General features: G+C 33.3%; 1 protein-coding gene across 1 annotated transcript; it reads right to left on the bottom strand.

Moving 5' to 3' along the window:
• Positions 1-251: 251 nt before the first annotated feature.
• On the bottom strand, positions 252-1,259 carry LOC135950684 (putative uncharacterized protein DDB_G0283431). Its single transcript, XM_065500216.1, has 2 exons — positions 1,119-1,259; positions 252-587 (listed from the first exon to the last, which is right to left on the bottom strand). Exons 1-2 carry the CDS (start codon positions 1,257-1,259, stop codon positions 252-254), a joined length of 477 nt encoding a protein of 158 aa, XP_065356288.1.
• Positions 1,260-21,655: the final 20,396 nt, after the last annotated feature.

Genomic DNA, 21,655 nt, shown 5'->3' with positions numbered 1-21,655 from the left:
CAAAATACCATCGAAATCACTAAATATTTCCGTTTCTAACATTTAAATTTTTGCACTAGGAGAATTAAATTCTTTAAAAAGAGGAATTGTTATCTTTGAAGATGTCGCAGTTTTAGAGCAAATAGTGTTGAGTATAATAGGGATTTCAAGTTCTGTTCTAAAAGAACTATGAAATAAGCCTCTTCTTATCAGTGTAGTACCAGATCCTGTATCTAATAATAATTTAATTGGAATGGTTCTTGTTTGCACTATTATACAGGGTAAAGCTCTTCGGCCTGTAATTGAAAATTTGAAGCCTGAATATTGCTAACGTCCATTCTATTTGAACTATTAACACTAGATTGTTGAGACCTAACTGTGTCAAAGTTCACAGGGTTATTGCCACTATTGATATTATTATTATTATTATCATTAAAATTATGCGATATTCCATGATTTTGAAAATTTCCTGCGTTATTTTGTGCTTGTCGTGAACTTTGAAAATTATCATTGCAGTTAAATGTCCGATATTGATTTGAAAAATTAATTGGGTTATTGTTGCCTTGGCGAAAATTATTATCATTATTAGAAATGAATCTATTATTGTTCTGCACAAATTGATTGGAATTAGGATTATAAGATTGTGAATATGATTGAGAATTAGTCAATTTTCTATTACGATTATAATTAAAATTTCTATTTTTGTTATTGTCTGAATTATTTACATTTTGAAAATTAGATTTTTTTGTATAAAAATACTCAGTTTCTATTAGTATTTCCTTAGCTTTTAATAATGAATGTGGATTTCTGGAATTCAACACTAATTTTGGTTCATTAGACAATTTTGATATAAAAATTTTTAATACCATATTCTCATTATTTTTACAACTATACCATTGCTCGTTTTCTCTATCTATACTTGTTTTCAAATTTAATTTTGTTAATAATTTTAACATGTATTCGTAAAAATCACTGACATCATTTCTAAACTCTGCAACTTTTATTTTATTAATAATACTCTCTATACTTTCTGAAATGTTAAAATTAATTCTTAATAATACCTTAATCTCGTCCCATTTAGTTGGGTTATTGTTATTAATAAGAGCAATATTTGCCCTTGATACTATTTTGTTTCTTACTCTTAAATCAAATAAAACAAGTAGAGATGCATCAACAAATTTACGAATCTCCTCAACATGTTTCGTAAACATTTCCAAATCCTCTGTTCTCCCATCGAATTCGGGTACACCTTCCAAGAGATCAAACGCATTGAAAGCCATGATTGCAATATTGTGTTGTTGTTGTGATGAATTGTTATTGCTCTAGCTAGTTGTTGTTGTTGTTTTTATCAATGAGATGATTGTTGTTAATTCTGGAGCAAGTGTTACTTATTCCTGCTTTCTTTTTTTCTTCGTTTTTAATGTTTTGTTGTAATTTATTTTTAGTTTTTCTTTATGTTTATTAATTTTTTTGTTTAACCTTGAATGTTGTAAACTCGTTTGTTGCTAATTATCATTGATTTGTTGTTCTTATATTTGATTTGATGTACATATGTATATAAAAAAAAATTGTTTTACTTGTTTTGACTTTTATTTTGTATTTGTCATTGTTTTACAAAAAGTTCACCAATTTATCAATTTTATATTTAAGTCAAAATTTTTTTTTTAATCTTGTGTTTTCATAATTTTATTAGTTTTTAATGTTTGATAGAATATTCTTTTAGTTTTAAGTTCACAAAACTATATAGTTCATATATTTATTGTTTTAATTTTTGTGTTTGTTAATAATTTGTTTTTAAACTTTACAAATTTAGTTCCGATTTATTTTTCTTAATTTTTCGTTTGATGAAAATATATATTTAAATTTCACAAAATCTTTCCACACTTTTATTGTTTTAAACATTTATTTTTGATGACAATTTGTTTTTTTTAAATTGTCAATAGTTTTTATAAAGATCACTATATGAAGTTCTCTTTTTTAATAATATTCTTTTTTATTTAGACAAATGGTTTAAAATTTGCCAAAGAATATTTTATAAAATAGTTTATAGTTTAATTTATTTGCAGAAAAACTTTTAATAAACTTCACTTATGGAATTTTTGATTTTCTTAATAATTAAACTTGGTTCGTATACCGACTGCGCCACTTAATTGATTAAAACAAAAGTGTGATTTTCGAAATTATATGATATTTATTATTTAAAAATTGATGTTTACAATTCAAACGACACTTAAATTCTAAACTCTTGTTACAATATTTGGTTCTTTTATATAGTTTAAAAATAACGGTAAGACTGGTTTAAAATAATGAAAAATAACGATAATATAATTTAAAAGAAAATAGTTGATAATTTTGGATGATAGAAACTATTAACAATTAGAATTAAAGCAAAATAAGAATTATAGTAAGTAATAATAAATTAAGTAATAAGAAGAATTAAAGTTAAATTAAAGAATGTAAATATAAAGAGATAAAGAAAGTATTAGGGTAGTTCATAAACATGTAACTATAGGCGGCTAGTCGTTCTAGATGTACGACCTTCATTTTAGATCTCGGGCTCTTTTCTTTCTGTATTCTGTACACCACGTCGTTTAATTTCTTAATCAACTTGTATGGTCCATCCCAATGGGTTTGTAGTTTGGGAGACAGTCCTTTCTTGCGTTGTGGGTTATACAGCAGTACAAGTTGGCCTTCATTAAATCCCTAAGAATTCGCTGTTCGATCGTATCTGGCTTTCATTTTGTCGCTGGTCATTTTTATTCGTCTGCGTACAAATTCGTGAAGTTCGTTAAGGTCATCTTGCTCTTGGGAATTGTTTTCATTATTTGATGAGGGCTTAATACCGAATTCTAAATCGCCAGGCAACTTGAGTTCTGTCCCGAAGACAATTTTTGCAGGTGTTCGAGAGGTCGGGTCATGAACAGCTGACCTGTATGCCAATAGAAATTTTGGTATGTGTTCATCCCAGTCCTTCTGGTGTGCACTGACCACTTTTCTTAAATATTCCTCCAGGGTGCGATTGAATCTTTCGACCATGCCATCAGATTGAGGATGCAGTGGCGTTGTTCTGGTTTTTCTTATTCCGTATAAATCGCACATTTCCTTGAATACGGCGGATTCAAAATTTCTACCCTGATCCGAGTGCAACTCCAGTGGAACACCATAGCGTCACACCCAGTTGTTCACAAATACGCTTATAACCGTTTTAGCTTCCTGATTGGGTATTGCATATACCTCTGGCCATTTGCTGAAATAATCCATAACCACTAAAACATAACGGTTTCCAGCATCACTGACAGGGAAAGGGCCTGCTACATCCATTGCAATCCGCTCGAATGGCGCACCTGAGTTATACTGCTGAAGTTGTCCACGACTTCTTCTTACTGGGCCCTTCGCTGGTACCGTCATGAAACTCTTTCATTACTTCGTTTATTTTAGAGGATGGTACAACAATTAGATTTGTCACTGTTTTACCGTCAGCGCTTTCCCATATGCGGTATAAGCAGCCATTTAACAATTGTAGACTATTCCATAGGGCCCAATATGATTTCATCAGTGGACTTTCGGCAGATATTTCATTGCGGGCTGGCCTTCTTCTTTTGCCGATATTATTTTTGATAGTATGGGGTCATTTCTCTGCAATGCAGACCAATCTGCACTGGACTCTATATGCATTAGTCGAACGTCAATGACACATTCCTTTTCCTCGGCTTTTGCGCAATGCTTGCATTCCAGGTTGCAAGGCCGTCTTGAGAGCGCGTCCGCATTGCCATGTTTCAAACCCTTCCGGTGTTCGATGCTAAAGTCATAGCTCTGAAGCCGCTCAATCCAACGAGCAGTTGCCCTTCAGGTTGTTTAAATTGCAACAACCACCTGAGGGCAGAATGATCCGTTCTCAGTTGGAAGTGCTGACCATACAAATACTTGTGGAAATGCTTCACAGACTCTAATACTGCCAGGAGTTCACGTCGCGTTACGCAGTAATTTCTCTCAGGCTTGGAAAGTATTCGGCTGTAGTAGCCTATGACCTTTTCCGTCCCGTTGATCACCTGCGAAAGCACCGCCTATTCCGTATCCACTCGCATCGCTGTCTAACACAAACTTCGCCCCTGGGATGGGATATGCCAAAATTGGTGCTGTACACAACAATTCCTTTAACTGAAGGAATGCCTGTTCTTGAGATTCACTCCACAGGAACGCTCGCGACTTCTGCGTTAGCTCATGTAGGCTTGCGGCAACACTGGCAAAATTCGGTACAAATCGTCGGTAGTACGTGCAAAGGCCTAGAAAACTGCGCAATTCGTGAAGATTTCTCGGACGAGGCCAGTCCTTTACGGCTTGTATTTTATCCTCATCTGTTGATATGCCGTCTGCTGTTACACGATGCCCTAAATACTTAACTTCTTTCTGGAACAATGCACATTTCTTTACGCTAAGTTTTAGTCCAGCCGCAGCTATTCGTTTAAGGACTTCTTCAAGGTTTTTCAAGTGTTCATCGAAAGACTTCCACATGACAATTATGTCATCGAGGTAACCCAAGCATGTCTTCCAGTGAAGTCCTTTCAACACATGTTCCATTAAACGCTCGAATGTGGCTGGAGCATTGCAGAGTCCAAAGGGCATCACATTAAACTGCCATAATCCATCACTAGTACTAAACGCAGTTTTCTATTTGTCTTTTTCTGCAATCTCTACCTGCCAATAACCACTTTGCAAGTCCAATGTGGAGAACCATTTTGTACCAGCTAATGTGTCCAGGGTGTCGTCAATTCTTGGTAGCAGGTAGCTGTCTTTCTTGGTAACGTCGTTCAGTTTTCTATAATCGACGCAAAATCTAGTGCTGCCGTCTTTCTTTTTAACTAACACAACAGGCGAGCTCCAAGGACTTGAAGATGGTTCGATTACTCCATCCCGCTCCATTTCGTTAACCAGCTCCTTCACCTTACTTCGTTTTGCTAGAGGAATACTTCTTTGTTGCTTTACAATTGCCGTTCTACCTTGGGTTTGACATTTTAAGGCGAAGACCGAGGCATGTTTCTTCGGAAGCTGTTTGGCCTTATTTCTATCGGGCGGCGCTAATCCTCCTACCCATTTCCCCACATATTCCGCTAGTAGCTCGTGTTCCTTGGTGGATTTATTGGCATGTTCCGGGTTTTTCTCGCAATTGATTACTGCTTCTGCTCAAGTGCATCGACCTATTTCGACCTAAGCACTCTTACAGGAACTATTTTGTTGTTGCAGGGTTTAACGAGGGCTTTTGCTGTTATAAGATCACTTTTTATTTCTGCTGGTTCTACCACCTACAAACTGTTGTCCTCACGATCTCCCTCCATACAGGCCCATACTAAAGTTTCTGACTGTGGTGGTAGTCTCTGATGCTCGACGGTAACTAGCTTTCTTACTTGAGTCCTATTTTCATATCCGACGTCAAAGTGTATTTCCAAATTTCGCCAAATCATAACTTTTTGTCCCATATCCAAAGTAATGCCGTGAGTAATCATGAAATCAGCACCAATGATTACTTCGTCCACAATATCGGCAACAATAAATACATGATTGACGCTAACATTGGCAATGGTTAATTTCACATTTACTTTACCATAGACAGTGGCTGGCTCTCCAGTAGCTGTGCGCAGACTTACCCCACGTAATGGTTCAATTGTGTTTTTGACTAAATCGGGCTTGACGATAGACTGTGATGCCCCAGTGTCTATAGTAAAACGTGCTTCTGACCGTTTATGTACCCACAAGCAGTAAGGTTGCTATTTTTCTGCTGAATTACGGATATGGAGATTGTGGGGCTCTCAGATGTGGAAGCTAGTTCTTGCCCCATAGCGCTACCTCGTTTTAGTTTAAAGGTGACTCTTGTGATGAACCACGATTCGCCTGCTGCTCGTTTCTTGGTGGCGAAACAGATCTGGCTCGTTTTCTCGATGCTTTGGAGTTTCGCTGAATATGACCAGTTTTTCTGCAGTTATAGCATTTGATTTTAGCTTTACCTTGCTTCTCATTTAAAGCCTCTAAAACTGCATCTTTTATTTCACTGACTATATTTCTCTCATTTTCAGCTATAACCTCGATATTCCGTACCTTGCATATTTGCGGCTTAGACATTAATTTTGCTGTTTCTTGTGCCAACGCGAATGAAACGGTTTCCGCAAATGTTGACTTCCGTGTGGCATAAACCGCATGTTTCACATCAGGATCACGAAGCCCATTCACAAATGCCTCAATCTTGAAATGGTCCAATAACGGATGGTTTTCGTCTGGATATGTAAGCTGCATCAAACGTTCGATTTCGGCCGCAAAGTCTTGTAGCGTCTCATTAGGTTTTTGTACTCTACCACGCAATTCCATTCGGTATATTTCTTTCATGTGTTCTCCACCATACTTACGTTGTAGAGCATCCATTATGTCATCATAGCTATTTCTGTTACTTACTGATACGCTTTCATGAACTATTGCTGCGTTCCCTTTCAAGGCCAAAATAAATTCTATAGCTCTTTCTTCATTACTCCATACATTTCTCTTGGCAACTGTATCAAACTGGAACTTGAAAAAATTAAAAGGCCATCAAAACTAGGAGCCTTTATTCTACTCGATGTTTCTGAAATAATTCGCACCGGTCCGTCTTGGCATTGAAGATTATTAATTTTCATTTCCAGATCGAGAAATTTATTATCAACATCTTGGGATTGTTTTTCTAGGCCGCTCTCTAATTCGGACACCTTTTCGTCAATGACATCCACTCTGCTGTTAATAAGCTCAGACATTTCCTGAATTTTCTCATCTGTAGCTCGAGAGGATTCTTGAAGTTTCGCTTCCATTTCAGCTAAGTGTTTGATATTTTCTTCGACTTCAGCTTTAACCTCAGCACGAAGTTTCTCATTGTCGGCAAGAAGTTTCTCGTTGTTGACTCTAGAAATTTCTTGAAATTCTTCTTTGACTTCAGCTAGAAGTTCAGTTTTAGTTTCGTTCAATTTCTCTTCCAGGTTCTTGTTGGCGGTTTACATTTTTTCCATCATAGCCACGAATATTGTGCTTAAATCTAAGGTGCTTGTTGTTGAACGTGTGGAAACTTCCATTTCTTCCTTATACTCGAATTCGTAAGCACCGATGTCAATATCACGCCGTTTGAATTCGTCTATCAGCCTCTTTTGCCTCTTCTTGAGTTGTTCAACTTTCAGTTCCTCAAACTTCATGCTTATTAATTTGCAATCCCACTTCTGACACCAATTGTTACGTTTTAACATTTTCAAAACGCTGGTTTATTTCCTTTAAATAAACCGGATACCTTTGATTGCAAATAAAAGCCGTTTAGTAGTTTGAAAATTGTAACAACTCTTTATTTATTTAAAATGTACAACAACAGAATTAAATAGTCACTCAGTGTTTTTTATACACGTTTATAAATTCGCAGAAATAAAGACACACTTTATAATGTACACGAATTCACTTGAAAAATACAGCACACTTTAAGGCACTCAGTTGATGTTTATTCAAATAGCGTCTCTGCCATCTGCCATATTCACTGCCATCTGCACTCTAGATTTCTTTTTAACTGTCTAGAGGTTTCTAATACATACGCCATCTGTGGTGTACTTTCTACAATGTTCTTTAACTGAATATTCGAATTCGAATATACAGCGTTGCCAACTTACGATCAATGGTCAACTGAAAGCTTTTATTTAATAATACCCACAGATATGTTACAGGTTGCTATTACAGCACTGTTATTTGAAAGCATTATGCTACTTTTAAATCAGTCCTTAAAATCGTTATATTTGAATTCAAGTACAATTTCGTAACAATATATTTAAGAATTTGACCGCTTCTTCCCTGAATTAAGATATTTAGTAAATTTTTTAAAAGTATAATATTAAAATTATTTATTCATTATAAGCCCTAAAATCTTATCCTGAACTATTTTATAGAATTTTTCCACAAATTTCTTATTGTTTTTATTTGAAATTAACGCAAGTAACATTATTTAAATTTAATTTGAAATTTATAAAATTACTATTCATTGCTGATTTTTATTCAAAACGGAAATAGTTAAAGGTACTTTCAGTATTGAAATTTTTATATATATTCTTTCTTTTTTTTTTGTTCAATTACTTTAAGTATAAAATAACTCGGTGCTCAAGGGGTTAATTCATTAATTTGTTCTTCAGTCTTATTTGGGTTTGTTGCATCTATTATTCTTTGTTTACATTTTTTATTGCTTGAGAAGTAAATTGGAAGATATAAATATTTTCCATTATTGACATTCCATTTGAGTGTCATTGAACTCTAATCACTTTATGATTTATGAAACAAAGGATTGAATTCATTAATATTTTTTTTAACTATTTATTTGATTTCAACTATTTTTTGAATAGTTTTTTTGGTATTGAGATCGTTTGAGAACACGGATTAATTGAGTTCACATCATATTATTCGCTATTAAATTTTTTATTTTTGTTTGTCGATATCTGTCAAAATGTTTCTTGATCATTTTATACGTTTGGCAGATAGTATAGTAGAATTTGATTCAGACCTCTCTGAGAATCGTTATCCAATTGATTCAATCAATGCAGTCGAGGTTCATATGTATGAGCTTAAGTCAACTTGGAGTAGAATCAAGGCTGCGTATGAAAAATTCCTTTTCGATAATTATGTGTATGATTTATAATCTTTTAAGCTCAAATACAAGAGTACTTACATAACTTATTGTAAGTATTTAACGAAACTCTCCGATATTGTTGATACCCTACGATGCGATTCAGTGCCCAAAGACTTTCCAACTATTTCGGTGGAGCAGTTCATCTACCTCCCTGCGATCTTGAAGTTTTCGGTGGTGATTATATGTCATGGCCTACATTTCGTGACATGTTCACTGCAATGTATAAAATACTCGACTCAGTAAAGTTGAGAAATTATTTCATCTTACACAGAAAACTTCAGGTGAGGCGAGAGAGATTGTCAAAAAAAGCCCTTTGACTAACCAAGGTTTCGATTTTCAAATCTCTGTGATAGATTTGAAAATCGTAGAATCTTGGTGAATGGTCAGCTCAAGATTTTATTTGGTTTGCATACTATAAATTTCGAATCGGGTAAAGCCATTAAGCAGCTCCAACGTGAGATAAATTCATGTATATCCAATCTTAAACTGTATAATATTGATGTTCAAAGCTGGGATCCTATTGTTGTTTTTCTTTGCTCTAACGAACTTCCGTATTCGACACTCACATTATGGGAACAAGGGCTGAATGATAAGGCTTCTATCCCGAAATGGGCCGATTTTGATTCATTTTTAACCAATCGTTATAGAACGTTGGAATCAGTTTCTGAAATTCGGCATATACAAAATTCTAAGTCAGTTGATTCTAAAACTAAAGTGTCCACTAATCAGCCTCGGAAGGTACATGCATTCCAAAATAAGGTTTCGAGTCCAACTTGTCAGTTATGCCCGAAAATATCACACCCAATTCGCAACTGTCCTAAGTTTCTAAAAATGGCACAAGGACTTTGCTTAAATTGTTTTTCGAAAACTCATTCAGTTAAAAATTGTACTAGCAAAACAACACATTACTTTATGTGTTATGCGCCATAACACATTACACCATAAGGAATCTGATGTCTCGACTGTGTCAAACCCAAACACGCAGCCACTAGTTCCAATTTGAATCCACATTCCGCTCCCCTTTCTTCCGAATCTAAATCTGCTCCAATACAGTTCACATCGAGATCGGGAGCTGGATAAGTTCGAACTTTTTTTGCTACTAGTACTAGATAGGTGTTGTTGGGTACTGCTGTCGTAGATATATGTTGCTCTAATATAAGATATAAGGCCCGTGCATTAATAGATTCGGGTTCTGAAGGCACATTTATTTCTGAACGTTTGTTCTATCTACTGAAAAGGTCACACAATGTCATTAATGCAAAAGTTACAGGCTTGAATAATGCTGTTTCTGCAATTGTTCAGAAGGAATATTCATTCACATTGTGTTCTCCTTAAACAGTGATGTTCAGCTATCCGTTAAGGCATTAGTTGTCCCTCATCTATCTGGCAATCTCCCTTCTACCACTATTGATTCATCTTTCGATTAGCCCACTTGCGGATCCCAATTTTCATCGAAGTTCGAATATTGATATTCTAATCGGTGGAGATCTATTTCCATCGATTATGCTTAAAGGGGTGAAGCATGGGATTTGTGGTTCCCTAATGACACAGGAGACAATCTTTGGATGGATTTTAACTGGTCCTATTTCAAACAATTCATACCCATTAAGTTCTTCTCGTATTTCATTTGTCTGTGAAGTCTCACCGTACAAAGAGATTTCTCGTTTTTGGGAGGTGGAGGATCTTCCTCGGAATAAGGTTGCTTCCGCGTCCGATAAGTATTGCGAGGACTTAATTGTAAGGACCACTAGACGAAATAATGATGGCAGATACATTGTGTCACTTCCCTTTAAGGATGGTTATCCTCACCAATTTATGTTGGGCAAGTCTAGGATAAGGGCAATGGCTCAGTTCTTGAGGAATGAAGTCAAACTACTGCGAACGCCAAGTTTTAAGAACGAATATGATCGAGTCTTACATGAATATGTGGAAATGAATCATATGGTTGGAGTTTCCTCTCCAATTGATTCCGAAGAGACGAAACAGTTTTATCACAGAATATACAGAAGTGTCAAATTTGACGTTTAAAAAACGTCAAATCAGATGTTAGGGCAGTTCTCATAAAAAGAGATAGCAATATATTTTGTACTACAATATCAGTGATGTGTTAAAGCAAAACGCTATATACAACACGAATTTGGTAGACAAAGAAATGTGAACAAAACAAACAAATAAATTTGTAAGACAATTTTTTCGTAGTCTGTGGCACAAAATTTTTTAAAATGAAAAATTATAAAAATGTGTGTATTGTTTACGTGTAAATTTAAATGAAACAAAATTCTTGGTTGTTTTTTACATTTGCAAAATAAAACTCCACATGTACAATGGCAATTAAAAGTGAAATATTACAAAAATAAATGATTGCATCAAACTAAATCGGAAAGAAATTGAATTATTGCGGCAGAAAATTAAGACTAAAACAAAATAAAAAGGGCAGTTACTAAAAATGAAACAAATATAGAACTATATTATTTTCTGTCTCGTGACGCCTCTGTATACTTTGTGGTTTTATTTGCCACACCACGCTGTAGTAAAACCTGACAGTACCAAGATGTATTAACCAGGTGGCAGCGAAACTACAACAATTACAACATACAAGAACAACAGTAATTTTTACCTTCTAAACTGTCAAAAACAAAATTCACAAAAACACACTTTTTAAAATGAAATAGTTTTTTTTGGCACTTTAAAATATGTTGCGCACATAAAGCGGTGACAAAAACATAATTTTTTAAATATAATATAATCTTTTTACAAGTTTTTGACATTTCAGAAGGTAAACATGAGTAGAGCAAAAAACATTTAGCTGGCGCACAGTGGTATGAGAAAAAAGAGGGAAATAAATCTGTAACTTCTAAACGCTTAATCCGATTTGAATGAAATTCCACATGCGTAAAGAGGAAGTGTTGTCGAGTTTAATTTGGACCTCATGAGCACACCAGGAGCGTCAAATAATAGCTGCTGCATCAAGGCGAATTTATACAAGGTGGAGTCAGTCAATCAGCTGATTACTCTTTTTTCGCTTGTATGGTTCTAACACCTGTCAAAGCTTGTTTTTATAATTCAATATCTACATATTCTAAGCTAATTAACAAAATATTTATATTTTGCATAAATAAGTAAAGCCCTCACTATTCAATTATCTACACTATATTTAGTTTTAATACATATTTGTTTAATTTTTAATTTCTGTTTTCTGACATTTGTTAAGACCATTTGTTGTTTTTGTAGAATTACCACCACCTTAATTATTAAATATTTATTTATTAAATTATATTCAAATTTGTAGGTATAATTGTACTTAATAAACAATTTTGGAATTTTATTGTATTTGTTTTGGCTTTGTTTGGATTTGGAACTCAAAATGAAAAAGGAAATTCATAATTGAAATGATTTTTTTCATTAAATATTAATTATCGAACACGAGTTTTTCCAAACTTTATTCATTCAGAATAAGAACATGTTCACAAATATTATAAAATTTTACGGAAATGTTTATCTTTTTTACATAAATTTTTAAATAATTGCAATTCAATTATCTATTATCTAAAGATTTAGAATAACAATTTTTTTATGATAACAAAATCAAAAAATATTATTAGACATATTCTTCTTCTGCAGTAAAAAAAATTAAACAGATCATACTGTTTAAGAATTAATTTTTAATTGCAATCAAATCATACTATTTATGTAAGTATGTCTAAACTATTTTCTTTGATTTTAAATTCAATCTGTACAAATACATTAAATATTCAATACATTTGAGCAATTTTAAATTTTGTGAATAGAAAAAGAAAAAATCCATGTACTATGTATAAAAAATAATCAAACATCAGACTATGTGAAACGTATAAAAATATAAATCGCATAAAAATGCAAAAATCGCAACATAGACTTCATGTCTTCAATTAGTTTTTCTCCCAGTATGTCATTCTGGGCTGACTGACTTTTATATGAAGAAGAAGACTTCATTTATTGAAGCAATTTTTTTAATGAAAATAACTTAAATAACAAATGTTCAAGAAATATTGAATATGTATTTATGTTAAAAAAAAATAATGAAATTGTGTATATAATTTAGTGCCTAAAATACTTAAATATTCTCCTTTTATTTTTCATGCCATGCTGAGCAAATAATTCTTGTTTTCGCTCTATTTGATCAAACAATTATTTCATGAAAATATTTGATATAGTGTGACCACACGGCAAATATATTTAATGATTCTTTTACGCAGCAGTTTGGTCAAACGAAATGTGAAAAATTAAATTCAATATATGATAACAAAATTCAACAAAACTTTATTCAAATAATTGCTTTACAATTCGAAATAAGTACTTTAACCCTAAAAAGATTTGCAAGATCAAATTATATACTTTTTAGGTATTTATATTGCTAGTGGTCACAATATTGTTACGAAATTGTACTTGAATTCAAATATAACGATTTTAACGGCTGATTTAAAAGTAGCATAATGTTCTCAAGTAACAGTGCTGTAAAACTGTAACATATCTGTGGGCACTGTTAAATAAAAGCTTTCAGTTGATTTGATTGTAAGTTGGCAACGCTGTATTCGAGTCCGAATAATCAGTTAAAGAACATTGTAGAAAGTACACCACAGATGGCGTATGATCTAGAATATTCGAACTTTGACAGTTAAAGAGCTTTCTAGATATTAATGCAGTGTTATAAATAGTGGCAGAGGTTGCAGTCGTTAGTGAGTTGATCAGAGACGCTTTTCGAAGAAACATCATCTAAGTGCCTTAAAGTGTGTTGTGTTTTTTTTTCAAGTAAATTCGTGTACATTATAAATTGTGTCTGTAATTCTGAGAATTTATAAACGTGTATAAGAAAACATTGAGTGGCTATTTCATTCTGTTGTTGTTGTACATTTTGAATAAATAAAGAGTTGTTACAATTTTTAAACTACTAAACGGCTTTTATTTGCAATCAAAAGTATCCGGTTTATTTAAAGGAAATAAACCAGCGTTTTGAAAAGGTTAAAACGTAACAATTGGTGTCAGAAGTGGGATTGCAAATTAATAAGCATGAAGTTTGAGGAACTGAAAGTTGAACAACTCAAGAAGGAACTGAGTAAGTTGGAGCTACCAACAGCAGGTAACAAGGCAGAATTGCAAAAGAGGCTTATAGACGAATTCAAACGGCGTGATATTGACATCGGTGCTTACGAATTCAAGTATAAGGAAGAAATGGAAGTTTCTACACGTTCAACAACAAGCAGCATGGATTTAAGCACAATGTTCGCGGCTATGATGGAAAAAATGGAAACAGCCAACGAGAAACTTCTGTCTGAAGTTAAAGCAGAAGTTCAAGAAACTTCTAAAGTAAACAACGAGAAACTTCTGTCTGAAGTTAAAGCAGAAGTTCAAGAAACTTCTAAAGTAAACAACGAGAAACTTCTGTCTGAAGTTAAAGCAGAAGTTCAAGAAACTTCTAAAGTAAACAACGAGAAACTTCTTGCTGAAGTTAAAGAAGAAAATAAAATAATGGAAATGAAATTTCAAGAAACATCTAGAGTCAACAATGAGAAACTTCTTGCCGACAATGAGAAACTTCGTTCTGAGGTTAAAGCTGAAGTCAAAGAAACTATAAAACACTTAGCGGAAATGGAAGCGAAACTTCAAGAATCTTCTAGAGTAACAGATGAGAAAATTCAGGAAATGTCTGAGGTTATTAACTGCAGAGTGGATGTCATTGATAAAAAGGTTTCGGACTTAGAAACAAAAGTGAATAATGTTCAATGTCAAGAAGGAGCAGTTATTAACAACAGAATGGATGAAATTGACAAAAAGGTGTCCGACTTGGTAACAAAAGTGAATAGTCATCAGTATCAAGAAGGAGCGGTACGAATTATTCCAGAATCCTCTAGTAGAATAAAGGCCCCTAGTTTTGATGGCACTACACCATTTAATGTGTTCAAATTCCAGTTTGATACAGTTGCCATTAGAAACATGTGGAACAATGAAGAAAAAGCTATAGAATTGATTTTGGCCTTAAAAGGAAATGCAGCGGTAGTTCTTGAAAGCGTGCCAGTGAGCAACAGAAATTGTTATGATGACATAATGGAGGCGCTACAACGTAAGTACGGTGGCGAACATAAAAAAGAATTATACCGAATGGAATTGCGTGGTAGAGTGCAGAATGCCAATGAGACGCTACAAGATTTTGCGATGGAAATCGAGCGTTTGCTACAGCTCATTTATCCAGGGGAGAACCATCCGATTTTGGAGCATTTGAAGATAGAGGCATTTGTGAATGGTATTCGAGATCCAGATATAAAATACGCGGTATGTGCCACACCAAAGTCATCATTCTTTGAAACCGTCTCATTCGCGCTGGTACAAGAAACAGCAAAGATAATTTCAAAGCCCCGGGTGTGTAATGTGCGGAAGATCGAGGTTGTCGCTGAAAATGATAGAAGTATGGTCAACGAATTAAAGGAATTAATAGAGGCAGTTTTAAAGGCTTTAAGTAAGAGACAAACTAAAGCCAAAGTTACATGTTATAATTGTGGAAAAATGGGTCACATTCAGCGAAACTGCAGAGCACCAATAAAGCGAATCAGATATGTTTCAGCATTAAGAAATAACCAGATGGCGAATCATCAAGCATTACAGGAGCCACCTTTAAAGCGAGCTTGCACTGAGGGACAGGATCTGACACCCACACCTGATGGCCCTACCATCTCCATATCAGTACTGCAGCAGGAAAATAACAATCTTACTGCTAGTGGGTACATCAACGGTCGGAAGCACATCCTTACTATGGACACGGGAGCGTCGCAGTCTATCATCAGAACAGATTTAGTAAAGAAATCGATGGAACCAATTTGCAATGTAAGTCTACGCACCGCTACTGGAGAGCCTGCCACTGTCCATGGTAAAGTTAATGTGAAACTAACTATTGGTGGTATTAGCGTAAATCATGTCTTTGTTGTTGCCGATATTGTGGACGAAGTAATCATTGGTGCAGACTTCATGATTAATCACAGCATTACTTTGGATATGGGACAAAAAGTCATGAATTGGCGAAATGTTAAAATACCCCTTGACGTCGGATATGAGAGCAAGTCTCAAGTAAGAAAGTTAGTTTTCATTGAGCACAAAATGTTGCCATCGCAGTCAGAGGATTTGGTGTGGGCCCGTGAGAAAGTGGAAGATTGTATAGACAATGGTTTGTTGGTGTTGGAACCAGCTGATGTGAGAAGTGGCCATGTAACAATGGAGGCCCTCGTTGAACAGTGCAACGTCAGAATGGTTCCTGTTGGAGAGATAGGTCTGTCCCGCAGAGAAAAGATCATCAGGCCGGGTTCCAAGATGGGTGAAGGTGCTTCAGCAGAAAAAGAAATGCATGAACTCGTTCGGAGCCGAATTAAAATGATAAATTACCAAATGAAAACCAGATATAGCTCACAAAGTAATAAGGGTTTGTCAGCCAAATTAAGGAATCACTGCAAAGGACCACATAGGGCAGTTAAGAAATTGGACGACATGGTTTATAGAATACGGAAATGTGGAAGACTGATATCGGGAATTAAGGTCGTACATCCAGAACGACTAGCTGCATATGGGAGAAGTGAATTTATGCCTATTCGGGACGAACAGGCTTAAGCGGGGGGCAGTGTTACGAAATTGTACTTGAATTCAAATATAACGATTTTAACGGCTGATTTAAAAGTAGCATAATGTTCTCAAGTAACAGTGCTGTAAAACTGTAACATATCTGTGGGCACTGTTAAATAAAAGCTTTCAGTTGATTTAATTGTAAGTTGGCAACGCTGTATTCGAGTTCGAATAATCAGTTAAAGAACATTGTAGAAAGTACACCACAGATGGCGTATGATCTAGAATATTCGAACTTTGACAGTTAAAGAGCTGGCAGAGGTTGCAGTCGTTAGTGAGTTGATCAGAGACGCTTTTCGAAGAAACATCATCTAAGTGCCTTAAAGTGTGTTGTGTTTTTTTTTTCAAGTAAATTCGTGTACATTATAAATTGTGTCTGTAATTCTGAGAATTTATAAACGTGTATAAGAAAACATTGAGTGGCTATTTCATTCTGTTGTTGTTGTACATTTTGAATAAATAAAGAGTTGTTACAATTTTTAAACTACTAAACGGCTTTTATTTGCAATCAAAAGTATCCGGTTTATTTAAAGGAAATAAACCAGCGTTTTGAAAAGGTTAAAACGTAACAATATGTTCACATTAAGAAAATATTTAGTTTACCGACAAATAACTTTGTTTGTCTAAAATCATCTGTTTTGTTGTTTGCTCTAAATTTTATTTTTGGTCAGATTCTAGCAATGAAACATTTGACGAAAAACTTCAAATATTAGCTGTGTCTGACCGTACCTTTAAGAATTTATTTTAAATACAGTAGCCTAATAAAGTCTACATACAGGAATTCAAATTAAATTTTTTTCGTTGAAAGCTGTATTTGTAAGTTAAAAGTAATGAAATATATTTGATAAAAAAATAAATTCACACCAAAAAAAATTAAAACAGCATCACTTATGTCGGGTTTAGCAACATTTCCTATTAAGTCCAAAATTTCATCGTTATTAGAATTTTTGATTCTGAGTCAAATAACGAAATTTTTTTTAGGTTTTTTGGGCTTTAATGTTCAAAATATTACGAAACTTAATAGCCCCGCCCACCCAAAAGTAGGCGTGACCGAGAATAATTTTTTCGTTATTTTACTCAGAATCAATAACTCTAATAACGGTGAAATTTTGGGCGTTATTTGAATTTTTTTTTTTGCTATAATCGACATAAGCCATGTATTATTATATATCTCACAAAAAAAACTGCTTTAAATTAAAGTAACATAATAATTTTTACTGTATGTAGACTTTCTTGGGCTACTGTATGTTTTTCAATATGAATAATATTGGAAATCATCACAAATATTCGTGGTACCACATGAAGTGCACATAGTAATTGTAATTCATTTTGTTTATTGTACTTATTTTTCGTCTATTTACTTTTATCGGAACTCGTTTATTGTGTCTACATATTTGTTGTTATTCGACAAACGACTATACACTTCTCTTCACTATTTGCGCTCTAAAAGACAATACATGTATTTGCTTTACCCGAAGTCGAGTATTACACGTGCAGTAAAAAAAGTTATTCGATGCATACCTCTAATAGACAATCACTAATGGTAGTATGAATTCTATTTATAGATTCGCAATTTTCAGTCTTTGCTGCTGGTATATTAAATAGAATTTTCAATTGATTGTCTACTAATATACGTTTGTTTTCATATCGCGCTGATCTGATCTGAAAGTGTATATTTTGCGACAATACTACCTGATTCGCCCTTTGTTTTATTCCTAAGATGATATAATTTCTGAGCTTGAGTCAATCGAAGGTGATTACCATAAATGGCAGTAAACATATCGCGGAATGATGCCCATTCCTCATAACCCCCATTAATTTCCTGAGTATCACAAGGCGGAACTTTTATACAAATTTACGAACCATTAAATGTTGTATTAATGGGATACATATTATATATATTTTAAAGTGTGGAGTTAGCCGGGTAATCAGGCCTTGGACCTTGCAGATACTTTCATCTTCAATTGGTCCATTATGTTTGCCTTTGTACTGACCCGAATTTTACCTTTGCCGTACACTTTTCACTTTCAGGTATAATTTTCTCATTCGTTAAAATTACATCCTCAAAGGCTTTTCTAACTGATTGCCAGTCCTCCTCAAGGGATTGTAATTTTGTCTCGAGTAGTGACTCGGTTAAATTTTCCATTGGCGTAATGTCGAATTTTAAACACGATGTAACTAAATTATCGCATTCTAAAATAAACGTTGCACCTAATGTGGAGCCCATTGTTAGAAAACAAATTGGAAAATTTAAAAGACGAATGGAAAAAGTATCAAAACAAAATTCAAATCAATGAATATTAAATAACAAGGAGCACAATAAGTGATATGCGCTAATATTATATTTTACCGTAGATTGACTACTAATTATCAAAATTTTTTTTTTTATTTATTTATTTATTTATTTATATTTCAAAAATGCTAAATCAATTTAATTACATTAATAAAATTATTAATACAAATATTTATATGACTTACAAAATTATTGAAATAGAAGAAAGAAAAAAAGAATATGAAGAAATTCCCTAGTATTTGCACAAACTTAAATATTATTAAAAAAGAAAGATTGATAGCCCATGGTAAAACAAACAAATTAAAATTATAAAAAGAGCGTATTCAATTAAATACTTTTTAAACTCATTTTTAGAGCAATACAAAAGTGATGCGTTGTTAAATATTGACTCTTTTAATAGTTTTACCTGTTTGAATGTACCATAGTCAGCTTCGACTGGCAAAAATATCGATTCAAAATTCTTTCATAAATTAGATAGAAAAATTATTATGAAATTTGGCAAACTATGTGAAAATCTACGATCCTCATATGAAATCATTGTATTCCATAATCTAGATATAGTCACACAATACGAACGACTCACAACGAGTGAGAAGTGTCTAGGTATAATCATCGTGTGCGTTCTACTAGAACTACCAAAAACAAATTTTTGTAACAGGTATGATGGATTTCCATATTTAACTGTCTTATAGAAAAATAAAATTTTTCTCATATTTATAAATTGGTCAAATTTACATCCCAAAATTAGTTTTTGGTATTCCGAAACTTGTACCCGAATACTTAGACTGTAAATATATCGAATAACCCTATTGAGACATCTCCGTAGTCTTAAAATATTTGCGGCAGAAGTGCCCGAGTAAACCTCCAAACAATATAGAAAGTGTGGAAGACAAGTGGAAACAGCAACCCGAAGTCTCACAGCCAATGGCAAGTAACAAGCCACACTATAAAGGCCACGTAATGTTAAACAAACTCTATTAATGACAACATTATCGATCATTATTCTTAAGTTCAAATCCAAATTTCTCGAAAAAATCATTACTTTACATTTCACAGGGTTCAATTCAAAATAATTTTCCCTAGACCATTCCACTACATGTCCAAGATCCTCATTAATACGGTTTTGAAACATTTGCAAATCAGAAATTTGTGAAGTTGCCAAAAGTTGAAAATCATCAGGGTAAGTATAACAATTTAAAAAAGATAATTTCTGAAACAAGTCATTAATATACAACAAGAACAACAAAGGTCCCAATATAGAACCTTGTGGAATACCTCTATTAAGGCTCTTAGACTGTGAAGTTAAAGTCCCTACTTGCACAAATTGATTTCGGCCACATAAAAAAGAATAAATAAGTCTGCAACCACACGAGCTAAAACCATATTGATTAAAAAGTTTTCCTACCATAATATTATGATTGACAGAGTCAAATGCTCTCCGAAAATCAAGAAATATCAAAGCACTCACATTGCCATTATCCAAATTTATTCTAACGGTCTCAGTTATATCAAGTAACACTGCTGTAGTGTTATACCCTTTCCTAAATCCGGATTGATAGTCATTTATCCTTCTTGATGTATCCAAATAATCCAACATCTGCTGCCTCAAAATAACTTCCAAAACATTTTTTTTTGATTTACAATACCAGAAAAATATCTTAAAAAAATTCCGTATACAAATTTGAGAAAATATTTCTCAAAAAATATATATAAAAGAATTTCAGTCGATGTTATAATTAGTGTAGAACAAACACACAAATTGCAAAAACAACAATAATAATTGTATTGATTTTGTTTCCTTGTTCTCTACTTTCCTTTGTTATAGCTACGGTATAGCGTATAAAAAAAGAGTATTTATTTTGTTATTTTAAGAGATAAAATAAAACAAAAACCACCACTAAATTCACTTTAGTACTTAAATAATAATATTGTAAATATTAGTAAGTATGTATGTGCTATATTCAATAATGTTTTGATAAAAAAAACAAATATCACTAGTTCTTGCACTAAAAATAAATTAACTGTGTATCAACAATAATTAAGTATGTGAAGAATGGGAACTCTTGCGGCCATACTTATTATTAAACTATATTTAAATTAATTTTGCACTTTCACTGTGGTTCAAAAAAGGAAATTTTAAAAATTATCCTTTTTCTTCGTTTGTGTTCCGATCCAAATTAATTAGGGAAAACTTAACAACTCGCAGATAATTTACCTAGCACTGTTATTTACATTCATAAAAATGTTGTTATGTAGGCAACATGCTTTTTTATGAATTTCTATGTTAAGTATCTGCGAGTTGTTAAGTTTTCCCTAATTAATTTGCCACGTAAAAACATAAGGTAGACATGTTATATATCAACGGATAGAGGATTTTGTCTACTTTTCAATAATGTATATAACTTTTGACAATTAAAAAATTCATGGAATACTTTTTTGAAAAATATGACAAAAAATGCTTTTTATTGAGTTTTTGCATAGATAAAAATTTTTCAAATTGAAATAAAATTTTTATTTATGAAATTTTACACTTATATAGATTTTTTTATTTAAAATGGAAAAATAAAAACAAATTTTGAAATTTGTAATCAGGAATCCCGCAATTCCCAAAAAAGTATTGAAAAATTCCAAAAATGGGATATTTTCGTTTTTTGGCTATAATATCCATACCAGAGGCGGGGTTATCGGAACCCTTTACAAAACAATTAAGAACATATTGGGCCATCTAAAATGGGTTGCTATGTTTTGATATCGAGTATGCGATTTGAGAAATAGGCGATAGGAAAAATAGGCGTTTTTTGAATGGACCTGGTCCCTTCGGTATCAAAAATTATAAATTTTTTTTATTTGGAATGTTTGATGTAAAGTTAGCTTTTCAAAAAGTGAAAATTCATTATTCATCCTTTTAGAAATTTTTTAGGTAACTTAAAAGGACTAAAGTCGGGACTTAGTCATGATTTTTAAACCATTCATTCTTTATCTGATATATATATCTGTTGTTAATCCTATAAAGGAAAATCGGGAAATATTTGGACCGCGGTCATCAAAAAACTGGAGTAGGGTGGGTAAAAATGTTG

Source organism: Calliphora vicina, chromosome 2 (assembly GCF_958450345.1).
Source record: "Calliphora vicina chromosome 2, idCalVici1.1, whole genome shotgun sequence".
NCBI classification, from domain to species: domain Eukaryota; kingdom Metazoa; phylum Arthropoda; class Insecta; order Diptera; family Calliphoridae; genus Calliphora; species Calliphora vicina.
The sequence above is the reverse complement of the archived record's forward strand: the minus strand, read 5'-3'. Positions and strand labels throughout refer to the sequence as shown.

What these genes read in the sequence shown, in the direction of transcription:
- LOC135950684 (XM_065500216.1), bottom strand. Translation starts at nt 1,259, where the DNA reads ATGGCTTTCAATGCGTTTGATCTCTTGGAAGGTGTACCCGAATTCGAT. An exon ending in TTGTTTTATTTGATTTAAGA is followed by an intron (nt 588 to 1,118) that starts GTAAGAAACAAA and finishes CAATTTGTGCAG; the next exon opens with AACAATAATAGATTCATTTC.